Raw genomic sequence first — 26,388 nt, 5'->3', positions numbered from 1 at the left:
CATGAAAATATTTACAGTCGACCAAAATTCGATCGATGATAGAAAAATACTTATACGAGCCAAGAGAAAATGCAACGAGTAAAAATTAGCAAAGGTTAAATCGGTGCTCGCAGATTTGATGGCTGCATTATATATATATCGTTGAAGTAGGTCAAATGGGAAAAAAAGTCTTTGAAATTGCAGGCAGAAAGTAGCAGCGGATAGCAGCTGTTGTTCCAGTATGAAGATCACGAGCAGAGTTCTGGTGGAGGGAGAAAAATTAAAGAAAGACCAGAATAAGAACACAGATTCTCTGTGCGCCGGTAGTTGCGTGCTTTTGGCATTTCGACTTGATCCCTGAAAGCGCGCGGAGCTTTCGTATATAGCTCCGTTTCACCCATTGTCGGGCTTTAAAGCTCGTTTAAAACAGTAATCGAAAGTCAAGAGGTTGTTATTGTTCATTTGCTATAATTACGTGGCCATGCGTGTCGATCTTCTTTTATTTTTTTCGTGTGAATAGGTAAGATGAGAATTTGTCCACGGTTTTGAAAAGCTGCTTCAGGCTCCTGATTAACGCGAAAGATTTTTTGCAATGTCAATTTTCGCATTCAAATTCATATTGCTTTGCTAAATTTCATATAACCGAGTCACAGAATGCTTACTTACGTCTTCATTTTCTAAAGCTTGTTGCATTTTCATTTTTCTCTATCGTACTTCTGCTTTCGATTGGCTAAAATGTCTGACCACGACGAATGATCTACACTGATCACAACGACTATGCAATATGATGTTCGTTGATCGGTGAAACGCGGTCGGCAATCAAGTTAATCATTTTCCGACTCTGATCGATTTGATCACGATCATCAGGATCGATAAGCGATCAAGTACAAACGGTTGCGATCAAAAGTCAAGTCAAGTCGAGTCAAGTCAATCGGTTATCGGAGTTGTTAAGAATCTTCGAATGCAGTGTCTGACAAGTCTAAATTGGAATTTAAATAAACAAATTGTGTGCTACAATATTCTTTTCCACCCAGGAATATTAAAATTTGAAACCTACACAAATTTCAGTTTATCACACCCGATTATCAATAATTATTATATATCAATTTTCTGTAAGTCATGGCATTCATAATTTTTCTTTTCACTTTAGTATCCCGATCAATCATGAAACGATTGCATTTCAAATCATGAAAATTTATTACAGTTCGCATGATGTAGAAAACTCACGAGAAAGGAAATTAATCACGAGCGGTGATAATTATTTAACAAACGATATCGAAAATAATGAAATTATTCTATTGTAACTAAAAAACAAATATTTATAATTTGAATCAGAGTGTTTCGATTTCAATATTTCAAAAAGAAATCGCATCAACCGAATGAACTTTAAGTTCCACCGATTTTTCAATCTTTATTTTTAACTTTATTTTGCTTGCATAATTTTTTAACTCGATCTGATAACAAACGATTAAAATTACACCCAGATTTCTCCCCGATAATAAAATTTTCCATCAAATCTTGAAGTCAAATACAGAAACAAAAAAGTTAAAAACTCATTCGTTAGGCTGAACGCCTACGAAGATCGAAATCGCATTTCGCATTCTATTGGAAATATCTTTACCTCCTGACCGGAAGTAACTCCCCCTTTTCGTCTAGTTTCAATTCCGCCCCCGCAGTCTGAAGATAAAACGTACGTTATAGTCCTCATTTTGTCTAGCATCGAGTCGTTTGTACAGACTAAACAAAAGTAAATCCTCTTTGCGCTGCCAGCTGTTTCACGAAATTTTATAACCCAGCTTCTGTTTATTTTAAAAACTCTACATCGTTTCGCAGACGTTTTCTTTCACACACGCAGCAATCGGACAGGCGAGATTTCTCTCAATATTTCTCTTCTCGACGATTTTCACCGGCTTTTTTTTTTATCGCTTTTCCGAAAACAAGACTCGCGATTTAAAAAAAAAATAAAAATCCGCAAAGAATTTTACCGATAATTCGCACAATTAATCGAATCTCCAATTTCGGAAGATTCGTTTATGGTCATTTGATTCAATGAAATTAGGAATTAACTAATTACTGATGAATTCTCTTGATGAATTATACGAAAAGACGACAATGTTGAATTGAAATCGAGTCGAATGAAGTAAATTTACGATGTTAATATGGATGTAAAAAAGAAAAACAGAAAACGCAAATTCGATGAATTCGCAAGCAAATTGTTAATCATACTTCAAAAATTTCGCTTCGCGGTTTACAGAACGACGATTCAAAAATTAATTCATCGCAGATAACTTTGATTAATTAATGCAATCGGCTCAAATTCATTGTGTAATCAGATTCGGAATGAAAAGTCATTAACGAATCAAATTATTTGTTTCTACGATAAGCTGTTCAATATTTATGTATAAAAAAAAAAAGAATTGCATTGTTAATAAATCCAAAAAGATCAGAAATAGCTTTGAGTAAATAATGTAATCGGCTCAAATTGATTGTACAGTCAGATTTGGAATACACAGTCGTTAAAAAATCACATTCTTTCTTTCCATGATGAACTATTTAATATTTATATATGAAAAAAAAAAAGAATCGTAGTGTTGAGAAATCCAAAAAGACACGCGTGTCCTATTTGTTCGTAATTTTTATATTAAATTTATTCCTCTCTACGTGATGACATTAAAATCGACACCGATGATTTCGCTTATATTAAGGCTAGACCAGAATTGACAAAGCTGAGAAAGTGTGACCATGGCAGCGGAATTGGGTTGGCTTGAGCCGCGACGTCGAGACGCAGTTGGTATAAATATACCTTTCAGGGTCAAAGTACGTCTCGAGATTCCTCTTTCTGACATCCGTGTAAAACGCATCGGCTTATTACGCGCAAGCTGCGAATTTAATACGTATGAAATATTTGTTAACGAATTTTTCGAGGTCTGATTTAATTCGAGAAATAAGACGTGAGAAATGATAACGAACTTTGTGCTCGTTTCACTTCCGCTGTTCACGTTATTTTTAATTAGTTACACCGAGAGAAGTTACTCGAGTTGAAATAAAATTCTTTGAATATCATTGACTGAGCTCTGTTCATTAAATTTCAGGCGTCATCCATTCTCATTTTGTTTTTTTTTTTTTTTTTTTTTTAAATCATTTTCCAATTTTTTCCAACTTACATTTCTATTCTCTTTTCTTTTTTTTTCGACCGAAAATCCACTCACTGTTCGTCAGAATCATCTTATCAATTTCAATTCCATTTGACGAACGGTTATTATTTATTCATTGACAGAGTCCCTACGTTAATACCTACATGGAGCCTTTTTTCTTCCAAACCTCAATAAATAAGGATTCAAAGAAGAAAAAAAAAATTATTTATTGATCGCCCAATGTCGTAGAAAACCAAACTAATCTTTTACGTGAATTTTTATTTCTCTACGATATGTGAAGCCGTTGGTAGTAAAAATTGCATGAAAGTTTGTCAGATTATCTGATTGATTCTGTTATAATAATAATTATAAATTGAATTTCCTATATTTCTAGACACACAGTAACCGATTTTGCATTCAATTAACCCAGGCAATTCTTAGTGACTAACTTTTATATCAAGTGCAGTTGTATCGGTGATACAGTTTCACCATTTTCAATTTTCATTCTTGCCTCGATATAATTTTCGTACAGTTATCACGCAGAATATTAATTTTCAGATAACCCCGATGATCTTAAAATGCTGATGAAGTTGATACTGATGGCATTATTGCCATCGGGTATTTTCGGGTTCGGAAAAACCGTTAAAATCGGTAAGCCAATGATTCTTCTTCTCTCTCAGCCGTCTTATCTTTACCCCAATACTCACACGAGCCTTTCCTTGACTTTCTAACTTTCGAAAAGTCACTTTGAACGCGTGCTGCCATAAAAGTGCAATTAGCGTGCCGTATTAATAATACGCAATCGCACGTAAATTATACTTGTTTGTAAGCAAGTTTGATTTTTTTCCGCGATAAGAACGGACTTCATTGACTACGTGATGCGAGGGTCAATATCTTTGGATAAAATTTTAATCAACTACACAAATTGCTTGACTTAATTGAAAGAATGAAAAATTATTAAAATACAATTATTCTCTAGGTGGATTGTTCGAGGAGGATGATTTAAGAGCCGCCGCGTTTAGGGTCTCCGTAGAGATGATGAACAATCAAAGACACGGACATTCCGAGCTGCCAAAACAGTTCATCGATACGCAGATAATTACCGTTAATAACGATCCCTATGACGTGTCGCAATGCGGTGAGAAATTTTAAATAAAATAGTATCAACAAACTTGTTGCTTACAACCTGAATAAGCGGCTCAATGGTCTAGGGGTATGATTCTCGCTTTGGGTGCGAGAGGTCCCGGGTTCAAATCCCGGTTGAGCCCAGTATTTTTTTTTTTTTTTTTTATGAGTTTTTTTTTGCTTCTAGTGTAATTTCGTATCGAATATCTTGTGCATTGAAAAATTTTTACATATCAAATCAACATGGTTGGTCAATTTTTACCTCTGTCGTCATCATTATGCAATCGAACATTTCCCTGGATTTTCAATGACTGCAGACTAGGATATTAATTTTCGAGACGGAGATGTAGAACGCAATTATACGACAAACTTAATGGCAAAAAGAATTGATTTTCAGTCTGTGGCCTTGCTGACGATGGAGTGGTAGCAATTTTTGGTCCGGGTCACAAGATTACCGCAAGGCAAGTGCAGAGCATGTGCGACACGATGGAGATTCCTCACATTGAAGCGAGGTGGGATTCTCGACAGATACGGGGAAACGGACTGCTCAACATGTATCCGTATTCGTATACTTTGTCCAAGGTAAGCTGTCCGAGCTTTCGAAAGCGCGAGTAAACGGATTCCACGGAGTCTGATCCCGTTTTATCCGATTTTTCTTCCGAGCGGAAAAGCTTTTATTTAATTACAAATTTTTTTTAATGTTGAACATTTCATTTGTGCTACTTTAATTTTGACGAAATTTTGCGGTTTCATTTCGGAACGAGAAATCTTAACGGTGAAAAGGCAGTGAAGAGAGAGAGAGAGGAGGAGTATAAGGATTAAAAACGAATTCTCAACCGATTATACGTTCAAGGCGATGAGTAGCGATGGTTTGATAGCAAAAGCGTACGCATTCAAATGCTGATCGTAATCCAGTTTCAAACGTATCGCGAAGCTTGAACTGTTGTAGTTCATGGGATGCGGACGTTTGACTACGAGCGCGAAACGTTTCATTACCGTGTGTAAGTCGTGTCCGTATTCGACGCATGAAAGTTACACAAAATAAAAATCGGCGGTGATGAAAACGTAGTTAAGTTACCATGGAAGCCTCTTCGTATTTGAGATCTCCAGACCCAAATATTATAAAGTCGGCTTTGATCCCGTGTAATTTATCACCCTGTTTCACTGTTGAGACTGTTTGAATCCTTGTGTCAAGAGTTAATGTTTCTACGTCTAACGAATCTTTTTCATCGCTGCAGAAGCTATATTTCAGTAGAATTGTTGTTCATGAATTTATAGAAAAATGTTATAAGAAGTGAAATTGAAGAGGCATACATTCGCAAAAGTGACGATACAAACCATTTCATTCGAAGACGTCTCCACAGATATACCTGCAGCTTGCTGAGGATTTTGAGTGGAAGACATTTACGATACTCTACGAAAGCACCGAGAACCTGATTCGGATGCACGATCTTCTGAAGAGATGGGATCGCTCGGGGCACACAGTTACCGTGAGACAGTTATCCGAAGGACCGAATTACAGGTGTGAATTCAATGCTCAAAATACTCGATTGAACTACTTCTCAAAGTTTCCGAAAGACAAAAAAAGAGATCAATTGATGCGGATTTTGCTTTAGAACTGAAATAATTTCAAACTTTCAGTGCCCGACCTACGTCTGTCAGCCAAATTCGCTATCAGATAAGAAACCCTGGTGGTGATACTTTTTTGATCGTTATTATACAGAAACCGTTTTTCCACAGGCATGTTCTAAGAATGATCAAAACGTCTGGAGACCCGAACATAGTATTGGATTGTTCAATTGACATACTGGCGGAAGTTTTGAAGCAAGCTCAACAAGTTGGTTTGATGACGGACAAGCACAGCTACATTATCGCGTCTTTGGTAAATTATAAAAAAATCCATAAGCCGTAGAAAAAAATTTTTTATCCGCGTTGTCTTTCAGGACTTGACGAGCATCGATCTTGAGCCCTACCAATACGGTGGAACAAATTTAACCGGGTTACGTTTGATAGACCCCGATGATCCATTGGTCATCGAGACCTTTCAGAAAAACGCACTGGAATGGGGTGTGGAAAGTCCTTCCCAGATTACGGTAGAGGCAGCTCTGATTTACGACGGTGTCCAAGTGTTCGGAAGGGCCCTGAGAGAACTGGACGACACCGTTGTGGCTGACGCGAAATCTTCTTTATGTCACAACGTCACTAGCTGGGAACACGGATCTAGTCTGATGAACATCATGAGATCGGTGAGGAAATGTGTTCTTTCTTTCCCGGAAATAATGAGGTACGGTCTCTTCTAGAGATTCGATGGAGAACTATTGTTCAGAAAACTGAATCACAGAAAATTTAGGATATAATGAATGGTGAAAACAAGAAACTCGTAGCCGGAAGACTTGATGGTTGAACACGGGGTTTGCTTCCAGATCGAGACTGCGGGATTAACTGGGCTGATAAAGTTCGACTCGTCTGGTTACCGTAGCAACTTTCATCTTGACGTGGTGAGTCTGGAATCAGATGGCATGAGAAAGATTGGATCGTGGAACAAGATGGAAGGGATGAGTTACATTCCGAAGCCACTGCTGCCAGAGCAGATAATCGAGATCAGTCTCCGCAACAAAACGTTCCTCGTCCTCATAGCGATAGTAGGTGTCTTGAGCATGGTGATCCATTGACCGAATGAATGTTAGATTCGATGACCAATTGATCAATTTGCCCTAGACTCCCCCTTACGGAATGCTTAAGACGTCGCCGAAGAAGGAAGTTGGGAACGAAATGTACGAGGGTTTTGGAATAGACATAATTCACGAGCTTTCTAAACTTCTGGGCTTCAAATACATTTTTGAGGTCCAAGAAGACAACGTTTATGGTTCGAAGAATTCTAAAACTGGAGAATGGAATGGCATGATAAAGAAGATCATGGAAGACGTTAGTTTGTTGACAAAATATTGACCAGTCGTTATAAAGAGCTTGCGAAACTGAAATACCTTATTGTTATCTGTCACAGAAAGCGGACTTGGCTATCACTGATCTCACAATCACGGCCGATCGTCAAGAAGCCGTAGACTTCACGATGCCTTTCATGAACTTGGGTAATAACAAAGTTTTCCCTTCATTTGCATCCAATTTATTCTCGGTTCTAGAGAATAAATCCACGTTCCGAAGGTTCCTTAATCAGTAGAAATAGATTCTAGAACACTGTTCAGTCACAAAATTTTCCAATTTGTTTCTCAATTTGGAAACCATTATCTGTTGGTCTGTCTGAATTAGTCAGGGTACAGCAGGAAACAAACGTCCTTGCAAACTATTACCGAAAATATAGTTGGTAACGATTGAAACTGCAAGGTCTTCACCTTGTATTGGGAATGCATGAACTTCGAGACGAAACCATAAAGGGATCATCTGTGGGTGTTGTAAATCAAGAATATAGGGAGCGTATATAAGTATCGGAGCTTAGTTGCGAAGCTCCTTCTTCTCCTAGATGTGAATGTGTCACTGACGGCAAAGGCTTGTCCTCACAGGGATCAGCATTCTATTCAGTAAACCAACGCCCATCGGATCCAGCCTCTTTTCTTTCTTGATGCCATTTTCGAACGAAGTTTGGATGTACCTGCTGGGCACGTACCTTGTCGTCTCCCTGCTTTTCTTCGTCGCCGGTCGCTTGTGTCCGGCTGAATGGAACAATCCCTATCCCTGCATCGAGGAACCCGAGGAACTGGAGAACCAGTTCAGTCTGAAGAACGCCTTCTGGTTCACCATCGGTGCCATCATGCAGCAAGGGTCAGAAATCGCTCCAATGTAAGTCGGGGTGGAAGTTGAGAATTTTTTTACCATATCCAGTAAAGTGCGCACTGATGTTCCGTCGTGGGTTCTTTCGTTCGCTGAATGGTTCCCGACCATTTCTGGATGAACTGAAAATCAGCAAATCGATCGGTCGTTATTTAATGTCTTACCATTTTCAGAGGCATTTCGACGCGCATGATGGCCGGTTTTTGGTGGTTCTTCACACTGATCATAGTCTCCTCTTACACTGCTAATTTGGCGGTATTTTTGGTCGTTGAATCGAAGCAAACCCTTATCAAGAACGCCGGCGATTTGCTCAACAATTCACATGGTATCAAATACGGAGCAAAAGTGAGTGGCTCTACCATAGATTTCTTTAAGGTGAGTCGTTTTCGGAAGACTTTTCAGAAAAAGCACAAACTTTTGCTGTTATGGAGAAGTGTAGGTATTATAGATATGTCAGGTGAAACTATTGATAAAGAAAATTCATGACTGATGAACTAGAAGGCTGACTTTTGAATTGACGTTTTAAATGTCCAAACTTACTTGGATTTTCTCTTTTTATTGTTGGATTTTGCCATCTTGCTATCACAACAAATCTCAGTGTACATCCCTTCAGTTGGTTCTCTGTTTTCCTACTAATTTCTGGAGACATGTTTCTCATAGTAAATCGCATTCTCAAAAACAGGCCTCGACAGATCCGATTTACTCCGCATTGAATGATTACATGCAAAAAAATAAGAAAGAAGTAATGCCAGGCACGAATGATGAGGGTGTGCAGAAAGTTATGCATGAAAAGTACGCCTTCTTCATGGAGTCGTCAACGATCAAGTACGAAGCGGAAAGAAAGTGCACCCTTACCCAGGTCAATGGTCTACTCGATTCAAAAAGCTACGGTATCGCAATGAAGAAGAGTAAGTCCAACTTTCGGTAGATTTTTTTGGACCTTTCCTATCTTCCTTTGCGGTGTATTATGGCAAGCTTTTTCTTTCACATTTTTCTATTTCCGAAAGAAATAGTATACCCACAACCAATAGCTCAGATAAAACGCACATTGACTCTTTATACAACGAATTTTGTGATGTCTATCCTCCAAATCACTTGCGCTATGACGAAAGAGTTTCAACACATCGGTAGAACAATTTCGGGAAAACGTTTCTGACTTTCTGATATCTGCTGTGAATAATACTACGATAATCGTAACATAAAAAGGGAAACATGTATTACTTTCCTACTGTACCTTGGACCCAGAACTTCATTGAATCAATTACTTGATTTAAGATTCGCCGTACCGGAACGCTCTCAGCACTGGCATATTGAAACTTCAAGAAACGGGGGTCCTGAAGTATTTAGAAGACAAATGGTGGAAGCAGAGAGGAGGAGGTGGTAATTGCGATGTAAGGATGTTGAGAAGCTGAAAACAGCATTTTTTCACTAGCATCAATCGTAAGACAGGTGGATCATTCGTACAGTGAGGGGAGGAGAAAGAACAGTTCAAAAAAAAGTTCCCGAAATGTTGCGTCTGCCAATTATTCTGAACATGAACAAATCTACATGATTACTAATCGAACTCTGGAAATCTCTGTGCTAAACAATATAAGCCTAACGATATAAGAATCGGATGAAGAACTTCCGCGTTTGAATATTTTGAACGTTTGCATTGAGAAATCACTGCTCCAATAACGTTGTTAACACATTTCAGCTTCAATCGTTCGAATATGCTTGGAATCAGTACTAATTGTAAATAGGTATCACATAGTAAGGATGTTGATAAAGATTAGTCCTCGCCTCATAGAAGACAATAGATGCGTCAAACTCAAACAATTCTCAATTTGACAATGGTGGAACATAAAATGGAAACTCATCACGAAATACTTTTTTATCAGACCACTTCTCTGGCCAACGTTGAACAGTACTTTCGTCGTAAATACAGAGAAGCATTAGGAATCCGGAAACATATGAATGACATCAATAGGGATAAACGATATCAAACTCATCCAATTTGGAACCCCATCCTTCCGGCTTTTGGATTGATTTTTCAGTCAATTAAAACGGCATCCGATTTGTTACATACATCAAACTAAAACGCAACACACGAGTGTCTCTAGCTCAGGATAAATAGGAACGCCCTGTATGGGAACAACCAGTATCAGGTTGAGTCTCACCCTGATGAAGTGAACTGCAATGTTTACGAAACGCCGGCAACAAAACGTTTCCAATCCCGGAAGCCAAGTCACATTCAGTAAGAATGTTGTTACATTCGTGTTCACTGTTATTAGCGCAAATAACATTAACGGAGATTTTACAAACAGTGTCTTCTCTTCTCATAACTTATGATAAAAACAGTCATATCCATTCGTCCTCGACTATAACTGACAATGTCTCGAGGAAAACATCTAACAGTAGGGAGGCAGGAAAATGTCGAACAACTTGAGTAACGATATTCAATGTCTAAATCTATTCAATGTCCACAGGTAGATACGGGGGGATCCTCGGATGGTAAGGCTTTGGGTGTGCCTAATGTGGGAGGCGTTTTCCTCGTTCTGGCAGTCGGCGTGGTTTTATCTGGCGTCTATACGGCTTGCGAACTGCTTTGGGTAGCGGGCTGCACTTCGATAAAAGAGAATGTGAGAGGGTTTCAAATTCTTCCATTCCAATGGTGCTCCGGTTCCTCTTCCGGTTTTTCCAATTCGATAACTGACCTCCACCCTCGTCATATTCCCTTGTCCAGGTTTCCTTCGTGGATGAGATCAAGGAAGAGCTGAAGTTCGTCGTGAAGTGCAGCGCCACGACTAAGCCGGTTAGACGAAGGAAGGCTGGCTCGCGTTCTAATTGGAGCCACGGAGAAGACAGCAATGGTGCCAGCACCCCGCCCTACGGCTTCATGCCCACTGTTATCACTACTTCAGCGGATGACGATTAGCGCGATAAACGCACGGTGAACAAGTATTCATATATACGCATGAAAACACTCGTTTTAGTCTTTGGTCTCCACTAAACGCCTCTGAATTCTCATCGAATTAAGAGACTGAGTGACTGGCGCCAATCGAGTCGATGATTCGCGATTTTTTAAACAATCGTATTATTTTTAGTTATTTTTTTTTTTTCATTCCTTGCAGAATACATGGCAGATGAACTGCGGGATTACTGTGACTTCACTTGACGAGTCTAAGCTGGGTTATCATCTTGACATTGGAAATCTATATCGCGTTGGAGTTGATCCGTGGATTTAAGATACGTTGTAACGACAGTCGAAACAAAAAATTAATCATTGGAATGTTCAGAAAATTTGGTTGAAGATTAGAAGCCTCGAAATTTTTTATTTTTTTTTGTCTTTTTGTTACGTACGGATAAGAAACTTCTCACCAACATTTCGGTCAATCAACTTCAGCGTAATTTTTTTAAAACTTATGTTATATAATCCTATTTCTATCACGCTCATTCTCTTTACTAAAACTCACTTCTAATGCATTCGACATATCTTAACACCTTCGAAAAATTACATCACAGCTGGTTACTGTTTGATTAATGAACACTGACGATGAATAGATCGTGTAATAATTGGGTATTTGGAATATCGGTAGCTCGATGTGATGCAAGCTTTTTTCAATTCTCTAAAAAAAATAAGTGAAAACTTCAGTTATGGTTTGTTATTATAATCTGTACGATCATGTGTGTGTAATTATGATTGTCAGTTACAGCTTCACAGAAGCATACACGACAATTAGTATCGGGTGAATGTAATATTTATTAAACGCCATACTGAAATAGCTTCTAATGAAATTCATTTTCGGCTTTGAAGCTCATTTCTCATTATTTTTCCACTTACTCCATAATATTTTCAACTCTCCGAAACTAGGTTATCTGAGTTTAGTTACCGGCCCCATGACTGACAAGTAGGCAATAGTTATAACGATAGTTGTCTCTGTTTTTAATACTTCGAACCAAATGAAATGAAACATGCTTCCAAATTCTCTTTCACAACTTATACATGTCGGGTAATGCTATGAATTTCCACAGGATTGCACTTTTTTCGTACAAGATGCTCGATACCTGAAAGTACAAGATAATGTAGTTCGCACTGTAAAAAGAGAAAAAATTTCAATCGAAGTTCGATTCCAAGCTGAGGAGTTGATGATGATTCGTTTCAAGATACCAGTGCAAAAAAAGTGAAAAATTCCGTCAGAGGTCGGACGACCTTTGCCCTAAATTTACATTCGCGCAGTGACAAAACAATGCTTAAAGTTGCCTGCGAGAAGGCGCATCGAGGCCACCGCTCGACATCGATAATGTAGCTTTCTACGTTATTGGTAAATCAGATTTTTTTCAGAAGCCTTAGGAATCGGACGTAGGGCCAGGAAAAAAAATTGCAAAACCGGGCGTTGTTAGAAAGTAATAAAAATTGGATTTAATTTTCCAAAATAAATCTGTCACTGACTTTGAAAATAGGTGAAAACTGCAGATTGAAATCAAGAAAATTTAGTCATTAGTAACTTTGAAAGGATTCCATTCTTATTCTTTGCTTCGTAATTTTTTTTTTTCTTTAACCAAGTGAAATGAAATAATTGAATGATCTCAATTCGACAGAAGTTTTTCACAAATAAAGGCATTCCGCAATCAAAGGTGACAACGCGATGTTAAACCGGTGATATCCAGACGCTACACGTTATAAATGGCTTGCAGAAGTCGCAGAATAAAATAGTTCATCACCTTGCACACGGGTTGCAATTGACCGAAGGAATTTCTGCTGCACGTGACAAAAATAGCAACGAGTTTCCTCTCTCTCTCTCTCCTCTTCTCTCTCCTCTCTCTCTCTACCTCTATTGCGTTATAGACATAAATATATTCATCTATCCATCTATCTATCAATCTCTCTCTCTCTCTCTCTCTCGTCTCTCGTCTAGTTAATTAATTTTTTAAAAAATAGTTTTGACGATGCGTTTTGTAGAAAATCGTCTCGCGGGAATACAATATTTTGTTTTAAGTAACAAGATTAATGAAATGATTGGTTCAAAATTGCAAATATTCTCTTGTCATTATTTTATGTGATTTTTAATTCAGCATAAATTACAATCAGACTATAATTTTTTCAGTCACAAAAATTAAACAATCATTTATGAATCATTACGAAAAGATTTCATTGTGTATATTTGATTTCGCAATAGCAACAGAAATTATAGTATTGTAGTGCCAAAAATATTCCAAGACCTTAACTAAAACGTTACGCATTCTATAGACTATAAAATCAACTCAACTCTTCGATTGGCTGAAAACAATGTTTGGTCGAATGTATATTAACCCTGAAACTTTGTTGCCAGGACAAAATTTTGGTCATGACGACCAAATTTTTTTCTCAGTAAAAATCCATTTTCTCATTTCGTCCTACTCACGAGTTGGGCTCGAACATATTCCTCTTTTCACAACAACGAAGAGTCTCTGCCAGTAACACATCAGCTACTTATTTTTACTTTCAATCTATCACTCAGTTCGTCCGATTGTGAGTTCCCGTATTGTCGCAAGCGATCTTATCCTATAGAAAATACCGTAATCAGATTTTACAAATCTGTACATTTCGCAAACAGTTCACTTTAGTCTTCAAAAATTAAAATTTCATCGAAATGTCTTATCTCTGGATGTCAGAGTGTCCTTAATCACGGAGCTACTTCCTTCGATTCTCGACTCTTGCTGTCTCGTTCAAAATGATCTGACTGAGGTACTAAATTTCAAGGGCACACATCTTATCAACTATTGTATACGATTCATATTCAAACCCCGGACGTCGAACCGTGAGTTTCATCAGTATCAAAAAACGTGACATAAAATTTATTATTCTATATCGTTAGGTTTTCAAGAAAATTTTTGATGCGATCTTGAAAAGAATTTAGTGACGATCGTGCATCGAAGTTTTGTAGCGTAAGGTGAGATGAATTATTGACAAATGATGCAAAATTGCCTTATAAACAAAATTGATGCATTCGAAAGTAAACAAAAAAAAAAACATGCAGAATAAACAGAGTCTGAAAACGTCTGACGAGATACGGGTTTGGGATCACCGTACGACGAAGTAGGTTTGTAGGAAATATGTCTTTTGCGGGCTGAAAGTAGAATCGAGCCCATCTGTTGTCCCACGGAACGGATAAGGGGGCTGAGGTGAAAAGGGAGGGGAAGTTCAAGAAGGGCCAGAATAAGAACGCAGAGTCTATGCGCGTCGGGAGCTGCGCACTTTTGGCATTTCTGCTCGATCTCTGGAAGCGCGCGGAGCCGTCGCGGCGTCGTCTAGCTTCATTTTGCGCTAGGGAAGGGCTTGAAGCACGTTTTGCACACTCGCCAAAAGTCCGAAGGGTGTTATTGTTTACTCGATATACTTACGCATCCACGCAAATTGGTCCCCTTTACTCTTTTCCGTGTGAATAGGTAAGACTGGAATTTGTCACGGTTTGAAAAAGCTTCGTCGAGCTTCTGTTTAACGCGCGAGGTTTTTGGCGATGTGATTTATCGTTTTTTACATTAATCTTGTTTTGCTGAATTGTATTTAACCGAGTTGTGGAGAGCTTGCTTTTGTTTTTTTTTTTTTAATTTTCAAACGCTTGCTGTGTTCTCATTTCAATATTTGCTTTGCAACCGTCTCGCCACGAAGAATGATTCCCGCTGATTTTAACCACTCTTAAATGACTATCGTTGCTCGGTGAAACAAGGCCAACAACTAAGTTAATATTTTTCCAACCCTGGCCGATTCAAGCTCGAAATTTAGTGTCAAATCATTTCTGAAAAGAGTTCATAAAATTCATCCTTCTGACGCGTCCTAATTAATACTACGGAATTCGATCACCCGCCTTATAATTATTTTTCAAACCCAAGGAAATTCTTCGACTTGGCGTTATTTTGTTCTTCCTTTCTTTTCGTTCATGACCATTTTCGAAAGCGGAAGTCGTCGTTAGGCGCGGGCAATCAGGCAGCCGGCTTCGGCCTCCACTCGACTCTCGTATCGCGATCAGACGAACTGCGACTTCTTCTTTTAGAGCTTAAGCCGTGCAGCCATTCACCGGCAGCGATTCGCCGAGACGTTCGCCACTTGACCCAGATTAGTTGCTCTGAATACGTCTCGAGTTCTGCATCGCTGCTTTGTTATATATGGATTTACATATAATCAACCCCTTATCGCATTCCTGACTCCAGGCTTCGATGAGGAATCGATTTTTTCTCGGCATTGAATTGCGGTCCGATTCTAGTCGACCGCTGATCCAGACTCCGCTGCTTCTTGTAATCAACCGAACAGTTACCGACACCGCAGAAATTGTTTTGTAACAAAAAATCCCGGAACAGTGTTCAGAATCGAGCGGCTGAGATTTAGTTCATTTCCAGCTTTTTTTTTATCTGTTTGTATATTACAAGATGAAATTGATTTCAAAAACCTGCGGCCTTATCTGCAAAAATTATCGCAGAATTATTCTGTGATTTTCCAAGCACAACTTTGAGGCAAGGTAAAAAAATTCCATTGTCGAATTTCAATATTTATAATTCTAACAACTTAGCTCGGAGAAATTTCAATCATGCAATTTTGGGTTGTAAAATTTTTTGACGAATCAACCTTGTGGATTTGATGATGAATTAGTAATGATTTTCAGATTTTTGAATATTCGTATATCATGATCGTATTATTATTTCCTCCCAAGAACTCTTTCTCATCCATTCTGAACATTCAAAGTTCTAAAGATTTCTTTAATTCACCTTGAAAAAAAAGGTTCAACTTCCAATAAATCATAACTCGAAAATTGTGGATCGTAGTAAAAAAAAGAACGATGTAAAAAAATATGGAGACCCCGACCCTTCACCACTAATTTAAAAAAATAATTAGCTGTATCGATTTTTCGAAAGTACATTTTTGTTTCCTCTTCAAATTCCACAGAATAATATTTTCGTTTATTCGTAAAAAATGTGTGTTAAGTTTGTTATGTCATTGAACTCATTCGAAAAGCCACATAAATAACGTTGTGTAAAAACATTTCGCAAAAGTAAAAACGTTGCGTACGTCAAATGAATCGATAACATCACAAATTTTGAATTATTCACGGTCTTATTTTGCGTTCGTAGCAAAAAGAAAAATCGGATCAAAAATTCTTTGTCCAGATATTGAAATAACGGTCCGAGTAATAACCAAGAAGACAGTTTTATTTTAGCGTCTTTCTTTTTTCTCCTTCATTACGAAAGAGGGTTTATTTTAGGGCGACGCTCAACGACGTAAAACCGCGGGAATATAATCAATCGATCGTTAATTATGGGGATATTTAGGCGTGCGTGAAATGGGACGAGATCCAAAATCGAATTACATAGCGTAAAGTAGCGGTTCCGATGATTACGCAAAAGCGAAATTGTGTTGGCGTACGCAGCGACGAGGTCAAGACGTCGCGGATATGTAAATACACGTGTAAGAGTCGATTTTCGTCTCGGCCGAGTATTCTTTTCGAGACACGTGCGTAAAACGGTTAAAAAAAAATCGATGAATTAACGAATTTCCGTACTCCTGACGGGTGCGCTTGCAGCTTTTTTTCTTATCGCACTTACGAAGAGAATGAAAGAGTATATTTTACTGAAAAGTGCAGGAATAAAGAAAGACTTCAGGTCTTTTTGTAAAATATACTTAGTAAAATGCCGAATTTAGTGTAGAATCAGTGAAAACCGCTGTGTACAAAGTCAAATCTTCTACATTTATAGTGAGAAATGTAATGGACATGAGTGTTTTTTTTTTTTTTTTTTTTTTTTTTTTTTTTTTTTTTTTTTACGAATAACCCTCATGCGTCTCTCTCTTTCTGCAGTTTTGATTAAAATCTTTTGTTCTTCTTGTCTCCGTGCTGTTTTTACTTCATTTCAGACGATAAGAAATTGAATTTTCAGCAAATTGACGAAGACATCGCGTTACGGTTATTTATACATTATAGAACATAATTCGTTACATGGGAAAGAAAAAATAGAGAGCTTGTGAAACTTTGAACTTTGAGGAATAAAACGATACTGATCCGTGTATTTTGAAAAACAACGACGAGTGATTTATATTCTGACTCGAGTTTCAATTAGCAAAGTAAACGTGAAATCCGTGCGAACAAATAATCAAGGCGTCAATCTGCATCGGCGTAAATATTGATGCAATGATCAAGCTGCCCACTTTTCATCCCAACGAAAGTCAATTCCACGTATCGTAATTTTCAGTCTCAAAAATTTCACGATTTTGAATTTTTCCAAGAATATTATCGAACAAAAGTTTGTTCCTTCGATTTTCATTTATGTTTTTTTTTCAACTTTTGAACGTATTTATTTACACGTAGTTCATTAACAGCGTATTCATATTACTTTATTCATGTTTTCTTGGACAGTTCTTTTTTCAAAAATAAAATATAGCCACAGAAATATACTCGGGGATTTTCTAACAAATATTGAAGATTTCCGCCAAAACTTGTAAACTTGTGCATCACTGAAAGATTGCATGTGCCCAAGTATACGATGAAAATGAACCTCATACTTCATCTACGATTTTATTTTCTAACCCACGTGTACAAAGGCAGTTGTTAATAAAATTCAGCAAAAAATTGGTTAGATTGTCCGCGTGATTTTGTTGTAATTATAATGAGACAGTGCATGAAAATAAAATTTGTAAAGCAACTAACATCGGTAATTGTTAATCATTGATTTTGAAATCAACCGTAACAACAGTTTTACAAATCGAAAATTTTTCTCTCGATATAATCGTTTTGTAGTTACCGTACGAAACATTTATTTTCAGATCAACCCAATGATCTTAATATGCTCATCGAGTTGATATTGATGGTATTCTTGCCATCGGGAATTTTCGGATTCGGAAAAACGGTTATAGTAGGTAAGCTGATGATCGTTCGTCTCCGTTAGCACAGCGTCCAATTTCTTTTTTTTTTTTTTTTTTTTAAATCCAGCCTTGGCAAATGAAACAGTCAGTGATAAGAGATCATTGGTTTTGTGTGTGTAAAAAAGTTCAATTGCCTGATTACATAATTTTCCGAGGTCAGTTGTGCGAGATGAATTTTTTATTTAAACACACGAAATTCTTTCGCTTGCTGGAATATTCAAAGCCAGATTATATGGATAACAAATATTTCCAACGATTCTTCTCCAGGCGGATTATTCGAGGAGGATGATTTGACGGCAACTGCGTTTAGGTTGTCCAGCCGAGTGTTGAACGATGAAAGGCACGGAAATCCCGAGCTGCCAAACCAGTTTGTCGAAGCGCAGATAATCACCGTTAATAATGATCCCTATGACGTGTCACAATCCGGTGAGAGATTTTCCTATGAATGGAAAAAAAAAAACAAATTAACATCTCGATTTTTTTCAACTTCATTGCGAGAGGTTACGAGTCCAAAAACCGGTTGGGCCAGATTTTTTGTTTATTTTTCAGTATGATTTGCTTCCATTTTTTCAGCTTCAGTTTTAATTCTTTTAACATCAAGGTGACAAGACTTTTCGATACTTATACTTCGTTGTATTTATTTTCAAGTTGAACAGTTCACAGCAGGCTCGAATATGGCATTGAAAGTTGAATTTCAAGAGAAAAATACTGGATTCATAGATTGATTAGAATAAAGATGAAAGATGGACAAAATTTTATAATATATTTTTGATTAGGAAAAAGTGAAGTGAAAACTTGGAACTGCTTACGCTCGTTATTAACGAGTCAATCGATGGCGAGCAAGTATTTCCCCAATCATAAAACAAAGAGCTTTTTCAAATCGCTGTACAATCTATTGCAAAATTGTATTTAATTACAGTTGCGACAAACCGGAAGACTAATATTGTTAATTTCATTGAATCTCAACTGATTTATGTCAGAGAATACGAAAAGTTGAAGCTTCTGAAAAATTACCGCGTGTCGTTATTGTCTAGTCGAATTGGCAGCTGAAAAATTTGTTCTACATTCTTTTTCTTCTCGTTGTCCCGTATGATCTATATATAATTTGACGCAATTTTCAGTCTGTGCCTTGGCCAATACGGGGGTTGCAGCGATTTTCGGTCCAAGTAATAAAGTTACCGCCAGACACGTGCAGAACATGTGCGACACGATGGAGATTCCTCACATTGAAGCGAGGTGGGATTCTCGACAGATACGGGGAAACGGACTGCTCAACATGTATCCGTATTCGTATACTTTGTCCAAGGTAAGCTGTCCGAGCTTTCGAAAGCGCGAGTAAACGGATTCCACGGAGTCTGATCCCGTTTTATCCGATTTTTCTTCCGAGCGGAAAAGCTTTTATTTAATTACAAATTTTTTTTAATGTTGAACATTTCATTTGTGCTACTTTAATTTTGACGAAATTTTGCGGTTTCATTTCGGAACGAGAAATCTTAACGGTGAAAAGGCAGTGAAGAGAGAGAGAGAGGAGGAGTATAAGGATTAAAAACGAATTCTCAACCGATTATACGTTCAAGGCGATGAGTAGCGATGGTTTGATAGCAAAAGCGTACGCATTCAATTGCTGATCGTAATCCAGTTTCAAACGTATCGCGAAGCTTGAACTGTTGTAGTTCATGGGATGCGGACGTTTGACTACGAGCGCGAAACGTTTCATTACCGTGTGTAAGTCGTGTCCGTATTCGACGCATGAAAGTTACACAAAATAAAAATCGGCGGTGATAAAAACGTAGTTAAGTTACCATGGAAGCCTCTTCGTATTTGAGATCTCCAGACCCAAATATTATAAAGTCGGCTTTGATCCCGTGTGATTTATCACCCTGTTTCACTGTTGAGACTGTTTGAATCCTTGTGTCAAGAGTTAATGTTTCTACGTCTAACGAATCTTTTTCATCGCTGCAGAAGCTATATTTCAGTAGAATTGTTGTTCATGAATTTATAGAAAAATGTTATAAGAAGTGAAATTGAAGAGGCATACATTCGCAAAAGTGACGATACAAACCATTTCATTCGAAGACGTCTCCACAGATATACCTGCAGCTTGCTGAGGATTTTGAGTGGAAGACATTTACGATACTCTACGAAAGCACCGAGAACCTGATTCGGATGCACGATCTTCTGAAGAGATGGGATCGCCGGGGATACACAGTGACTGTAAGGCAGCTGCCCGAAGGACCGAATTACAGGTGTGAATTCAATGCTCAAAATACTCGATTGAACTACTTCTCAAAGTTTCCGAAAGACAAAAAGTTCGCGAGTTCGTTGTTCAAAATGGCCGATTGAAATATCTTCCAACGTTGAAAGCAGGGGTGGAAAATAACGGCTTATTTGGAGGATGCATTACAATTAACATAATGTCAAACTGTACATTCCTGACTATACCATTCAGAAAAATTCACTGAAATATGAGAAAAACCAAATCTGATATTTTTTAAATCGTTACTAAAGTAACCGCTTTCCTGCAGGCAAGTTCTGAGAGAGGTCAAAATGTCTGGAGACCCGAACATAGTATTGGATTGCTCAATAGACATACTGTCAGAAGTTTTGAAGCAGGCTCAACAAGTTGGCTTAATATCGGACAAGCACAGCTTCATAATCGCGTCGTTGGTAAAATATAAAATAAATCTAGAATCTGTAGAAAGGAAATTATTATTGGCCTTATCTTTCAGGACTTGTCCACCATCAACCTCGAGCCCTACCAACATGGTGGAACAAATTTGACGGGATTACGTTTGATAGATCCCGACGATCCCGTGGTCATCGATACCTTTGAGAAACACGCATCGGAATGGGGTGTGGAAGGTCCATCTCAGCTCACCACAGAGGCGGCCCTAATTTACGACAGTGTCCAAGTTTTTGGAAGAGCCCTGAAACAGCTTGACGATGCCATTGTGGCTGACACGAAAACTTCCCTGTGTCAAAACGTCGATAGCTGGGAGCACGGATCCAGTTTGATGAACATCATGAGATCGGTAAGAAACCGCAGTTTCTGCACATTTCTCGCAAGAATAAGGTTTGGTCTCTCGTCCAGCTTCAATTGAGAATCCCGGATTAGCGCAGAGATGCCCTGAGAGTTCAGGATACATCGAAAAGTGAAAACAAGAATCCTGTATGCGGAACACGGAGTGCTCGAACAAGTTGTTTACTTTCAGATCGAGTCGACAGGAATGACTGGGCTGATAAAGTTCGACTCGTCCGGCTACCGAAGCAACTTCAAACTGGACTTGGTACGCCTGGACCTGGACGGACTGCATAAGATCGGGACGTGGAACAAGACGCAAGGGATCAGTTACATCCCGAAACAGCCACTATTCGATCCGACGGCCGAGCTCAGTCTTCGTAACAAGACGTTCCTTGTCCTCATAGCCATAGTGGGTACCTTTAATACGGCGATACATCATCTGGATAGCCGTTGAGTTTGAAGACTGATTTGTCAAATTGCCCTAGACCCCGCCCTACGGAATGCTGAAGGAATCAGCGAGGGAGGAAATCGGAAATGAGAGGTTTGAGGGTTTTGGGATCGACATAATTCACGAGCTTGCTAAAATTCTGGGCTTCAAATACATCTTTGAGGTCCAAACCGACAACGTTTATGGTTCGAAGAATTCTCAAACTGGAGAATGGAATGGCATGATAAAGAAGATCATGGAAGACGTTAGTTTGTAGACAAAATATTGACCAGGCGATATAAAGAGCTTGCGAAACTGAAATACCATATTGTTATCTGTCTCAGAAAGCGGACTTGGCTATCACTGATCTCACAATCACGGCCGATCGTCAAGAAGCCGTAGACTTCACGATGCCTTTCATGAACTTGGGTAATAACGAAGTTTTCCCTTCATTTGCATCCAATTTATTCTCGGTTCTAGAGAATAAATCCACGTTCCGAAAGTTCCTTAATCAGTAGAACTAGATTCTAGAACACTATTCAGTCACAAAATTTTCCAATTTGTTTCTCAATTTGGAAACCATTATCTGTTGGTCTGTCTGAATTAGTCAGGGTACAGCAGGAAATAAACGTCCTTGCAAACTATTACCGAAAATATAGTTAGTAACGATTGAAACTGCAAGATCTTGTATTGGGAATGCATGAATTTCGAGACGAAACCATAAAGGGATCATCTATGGGTGTTGTAAATCAAGAATGTAGGGAGCGTATATAAGTATCGGAGCTTAGTCGCAAAGCTCCTTCTTCTCCTAGATGTGAATGTGTCACTGACGGCAAAGGCTTGTCCTCACAGGGATCAGCATTCTATTCAGGAAACCAACGCCCATGGGATCCAGCCTCTTTTCTTTCTTGATGCCATTCTCGAACGAAGTTTGGATGTACCTGCTGGGCACGTACCTTGTCGTCTCCCTGCTTTTCTTCGTCGCCGGTCGCTTGTGTCCGGCTGAATGGAACAATCCCTATCCCTGCATCGAGGAACCCGAGGAACTGGAGAACCAGTTCAGTCTGAAGAACGCCTTCTGGTTCACCATCGGTGCCATCATGCAGCAAGGGTCAGAAATCGCTCCAATGTAAGTCGGGGTGCAAGTTGAGAATTTTTTACCATGTCCAGTAAAGTGCGCACTGATGTTCCGTCGTGGGTTCTTTCGTTCGCTGAATGGTTCCCGACCATTTCTGGATGAATTGAAAATGAGCAATTCGATCGGTCGTTATTTAATGTCTTACCATTTTCAGAGGCATGTCGACTCGTATGATGGCCGGTTCCTGGTGGTTCTTCACGCTGATTATAGTCTCCTCTTACACTGCTAATTTGGCGGTATTTTTGGTCGTTGAATCGAAGCAAACCCTTATCAAGAACGCCGGTGATTTGCTCAACAATTCACATGGTATCAAATACGGAGCAAAAGTGAGTGGCTCTACCACAGATTTCTTTAAGGTGAGTCGCTTTCGGTCGATTTTTCATAAAAAGTACCAACTTGTGCTGTTATGGAGAAGTGCATGATATTGTAGATATGTAAGGTGAGCCTACTGATAAACAAAATTTATGAGTGAGGAACTAGAAGGCTGACTTTTGAAGTGACGTTTTAAATGTCCGAGCTTACTTGGATTTTCTCTTTTTATCGTTGGATTTTGCCATCTTGCCATCCCAACAAATCTCAGTGTACATCCCTTCAGTTGGTTCTCTGTCTTCCTACTAATTTCTTGGCACATGTTTCTCATAGTAAATCGCTTTTTCAAAAACAGGCCACGACAGATCCGATTTACTCCGCATTGAACGATTACATGCAAAAAAATAAGAAAGAAGTAATGCCAGGCACGAATGATGCGGGTGTGCAGAAAGTTATGCATGAAAAGTACGCCTTCTTCATGGAATCGTCAACGATTCTTTACGAAGCGGAAAGGAAGTGCAATATCACCCAGATCAACGGTTTACTTGACGCAAAAGGCTACGGTATTGCAATGAAGAAAAGTAAGCTTAACTTTTGGGCATATCTGAGTCTGCTCGTACAATTTCTCACGATCTCTCAAGCGGTACCATTTCTCACGTTACTGTGTTTTAATTACCCAGTTCTCTCACATCCATCCAATGTCGGATGAAATAGCGCACCCTCAACCAATCGCTTAGGTAAACGGAGTAGCAAACCCGTACTTAACTCTTTAATCTACGATTTCTCTCATGTTCATACGTGTGCAGCAAATCATATCGGCTGTGTAGAAAGAGCTTCATAAAGTCTTCAGAAGAATTGTCCCATACATCTCCGATTCCCCAACATCAATTCCAAAGAATTCCACATCACAACTTCAAACGAAAAAATCTTGCACCTTTTGTATCATTCAAAATCCCGTCTCTTCGCAAAAAAATTCTACTACATCAAGTAATTGGTTTCAGATTCACCGTACAGAAATTCCCTCAGCACTGGCATATTGAAACTCCAGGAAACGGGGGTCCTTAAGGAATTGGAGAATAAATGGTGGAAGCAGAAAAGAGGGGGCGGCGCGTGCGAAGTAAGATTGTTAAAAACCTGAAGAATGGGAACGTCAATTATATCATATCAATGATATTCAGTCTTTACTACAATCATTATGTCGCAAAGAAGATCTTGGTGCACTCAAAACTTATTCCCTACTTCAAACGGCACGAAAAAGTTTAAAAAAAAAAAAATTACGCTACGATCGTCACCGTTCAGATTGACCAAATTTTCACAGGAAAAGAGCGGAGGAACCTCAGATGCCAAACCTTTGGGTGTGGCTAACGTTGGAGGCGTTTTCCTCGTTCTGGCAGTCGGCGTGGCTTTGTCCTGCATCTACACAGCTTGCGAACTGCTTTGGGCAGTGGGTTGCACATCGATAAAAGAGAATGTGAGAGGGTTTGAAATTCTTTCGTTCCAATCGTGCTCCGGTTCCTCTTCCGGTTTATGCCAATTCGATAACTGACCTCCACCCTCGTCATATTCCCTTGTCTAGGTTTCCTTTGTCGATGAGATCAAGGAGGAGCTGAAGTTCGTCGTGAAGTGCAGCGCCACGACTAAGCCGGTAAGACGAAGAAAGGCTAGCTCGCATTCTAATCAGAGCAACGGAGAAGACAGCAATGGAGCCAGCACTCCGCCTTACGGCTTTGTACCCACGGTCATCACTACTTCACCAGAAGAAAAGTAGCCACATGTTTGGTGATAATGCAAGCGGTAAATTCACGGTGAACAAGTATTCGTACATCTATTTTAGTCCTCGTTCAACCTCGCTGAGTCCTCATTGACCCTTTCAGTCACAGAAACCACCATATCGGTATCAGTTTCTTTTTTCTTTCAGTCATTTTTTTTCTATTCCGTACAAAACCATCAATTTTCATGTAATTTAAGGTAAAAAAAATCCTTCAACTTTGGAAAGGTTATAATTTTTTATAAATCCAAAGTTGTTTACAATTGTTATAATTAAACATATGGAAAAAAGGTATTTTCGTGAATGTAATTCGCTAGCGAAGAAATTTGACAAGAAACGTGTACTAAAAACGCTTGAAATTCATTGGTTGACAAACAGAGATCTCAGAATGGCCATTAGATTTATAAAATTCAATCTATAGGGGTAGTTTTCACCCTCCTGACAGTTGCATACAGATAGTGTTGAGGGTTGCAAATATTCTCGGCCTAAGATCGTACCGTCTCAAAATAAGTATTCATATTAATCTCATTCGAGAACACTGTCTAAAACAATATTGATAATTCGCCCCGTTTTCACCCCATTTTTGGCGTTGTTTTTAGTTTGACAAATTTTTGACACGAGATTCGCATTCAGCGTCGAAAAATATATACATCGAAAACGTATAACTACATTTCCGTATCAAAAAAAAAAAAAAACTGAATTGCGTGACTGAAAGGGTTACATTCAAAGGGGAAATGGCCAGGTTTAATTAAGTCAACGACTGAGTGAATTTGCAAACAATCTGAATACTTCTATTTCATATTGATTTTCTTTCAGGGTACTAGGCAGATGAGCTGCGGGATTACCATGAATCCACTTCGAAAATCAAAACCGATCTATGATCGTACGATTACGCGGTAGATGTTGACCTTTGGATTTAAGAATAGAATGCGTAGACCTTTGGAAGAAAGAAATTTACCATTCAAATGTTGGAAAAAATCGACTGAAGATTGGAAGAATGAATTTCAAAGAAAATTATTCGATCGTTGATAATTTTAGAGAAATTGTATCACTGTTAATTTGTATTTTTTTTTTTTCTTGTCAACAACATCAATAGCCTACCATCCGTACTACTCCGAGGAATCATTGCTCGTTTTTTTGTCGATAAATTATATGATGCTCCAGAGAAGAATATCGAAACGTTATTAGTAAAATTCATTTAGTAATTAAGAACTATCTAATTTGCGAACGAAATGAGCCTTGATCATTTAATATTTGATATATGATACGATCTTAGTAGTTCGAAGAAAAAGAAACGAAAAATAATTTTGGCTTTTTCAATACTTGTCAAGAAATGAAATTTCTTTCACATACCGAAAAGAATTTCTTTCAACCAACTTAAAGCACATCAATTTTCCGTCAATTGATGAACCCTAATTTTGTAATTTCTTTTGTCACACCAATTTTTTTATCAAAATATCATACTACAGCTATTTACTGTTTAATAGTCCCAAATAAACATTGAATACATCGATGTATAATAATTAACGACGATATGAGGTAATATGTATACAGACAGTCCACTATAACGAGAGTTGGTTTCAATGTTCCGGAAGATAAGGAAGATATGTACTCTTTGGTACAATACATGCATGCACGTTTAATGGAATAAAATTGTCAATTACAGTTTCTAAAAAATAAATGACGAGCAGCTGCCTCCTAATGTAACGTTGAACGTCATCGGGTTAAGTGGATGTAACATTTGTATATTTTAAAATATATTTCAAGAAGTAAATAATATCGTATAAAATCTTTGGCCTCTTTCCGAATCTCACTGAATTGGGATTTCGTTC

At 38.4% G+C, this 26,388-nt stretch overlaps 2 protein-coding genes and 1 non-coding gene across 5 annotated transcripts; all 3 read left to right on the top strand.

The window, feature by feature from the left end:
• The first annotated feature begins 310 nt into the window (after positions 1-310).
• On the top strand, positions 311-11,819 carry LOC107225913 (glutamate receptor ionotropic, kainate 2). 2 transcript variants are annotated; one of them, XM_015666538.2, is made up of 17 exons: positions 311-499; positions 3,672-3,764; positions 4,093-4,251; positions 4,636-4,820; positions 5,603-5,760; positions 5,979-6,120; positions 6,182-6,484; positions 6,662-6,880; positions 6,957-7,163; positions 7,243-7,327; positions 7,757-8,033; positions 8,198-8,399; positions 8,707-8,932; positions 9,300-9,415; positions 10,493-10,645; positions 10,750-10,956; positions 11,138-11,819. In XM_015666538.2, the coding sequence occupies exons 2-16, from the start codon at positions 3,692-3,694 to the stop codon at positions 10,939-10,941; spliced, it is 2,697 nt and encodes an 898-aa protein (XP_015522024.2). In that variant the 5' UTR covers positions 311-499; positions 3,672-3,691; the 3' UTR covers positions 10,942-10,956; positions 11,138-11,819. The 2 variants fall into 2 exon arrangements, with proteins under 2 accessions (XP_015522024.2, XP_046600914.1); XM_046744958.1 differs by having other exon boundaries at positions 319-426.
• Trnap-ugg lies at positions 4,310-4,381 on the top strand. Its single transcript has one exon. It is a non-coding gene; the product is annotated as a tRNA-Pro (tRNA).
• Positions 11,820-14,253: 2,434 nt separating the features above from the next.
• On the top strand, positions 14,254-26,330 carry LOC107225914 (glutamate receptor ionotropic, kainate 2-like). Of its 2 annotated transcripts, none has more exons than XM_046744959.1 (17): positions 14,254-14,432; positions 17,794-17,886; positions 18,160-18,318; positions 19,014-19,198; positions 19,981-20,138; positions 20,418-20,559; positions 20,622-20,924; positions 21,105-21,323; positions 21,400-21,606; positions 21,686-21,770; positions 22,194-22,470; positions 22,634-22,835; positions 23,144-23,369; positions 23,790-23,905; positions 24,107-24,259; positions 24,365-24,582; positions 25,373-26,330. In XM_046744959.1, the coding sequence occupies exons 2-16, from the start codon at positions 17,814-17,816 to the stop codon at positions 24,554-24,556; spliced, it is 2,697 nt and encodes an 898-aa protein (XP_046600915.1). In that variant the 5' UTR covers positions 14,254-14,432; positions 17,794-17,813; the 3' UTR covers positions 24,557-24,582; positions 25,373-26,330. The 2 variants fall into 2 exon arrangements, with proteins under 2 accessions (XP_046600915.1, XP_046600916.1); XM_046744960.1 differs by lacking the exon at positions 14,254-14,432 and adding an exon at positions 14,883-15,499.
• Positions 26,331-26,388: the final 58 nt, after the last annotated feature.

The sequence above is a fragment of the Neodiprion lecontei genome, chromosome 7, assembly GCF_021901455.1.
Source record: "Neodiprion lecontei isolate iyNeoLeco1 chromosome 7, iyNeoLeco1.1, whole genome shotgun sequence".
NCBI lineage: Eukaryota > Metazoa > Arthropoda > Insecta > Hymenoptera > Diprionidae > Neodiprion > Neodiprion lecontei.
This window is presented reverse-complemented; position numbering and strand designations above follow the sequence as displayed.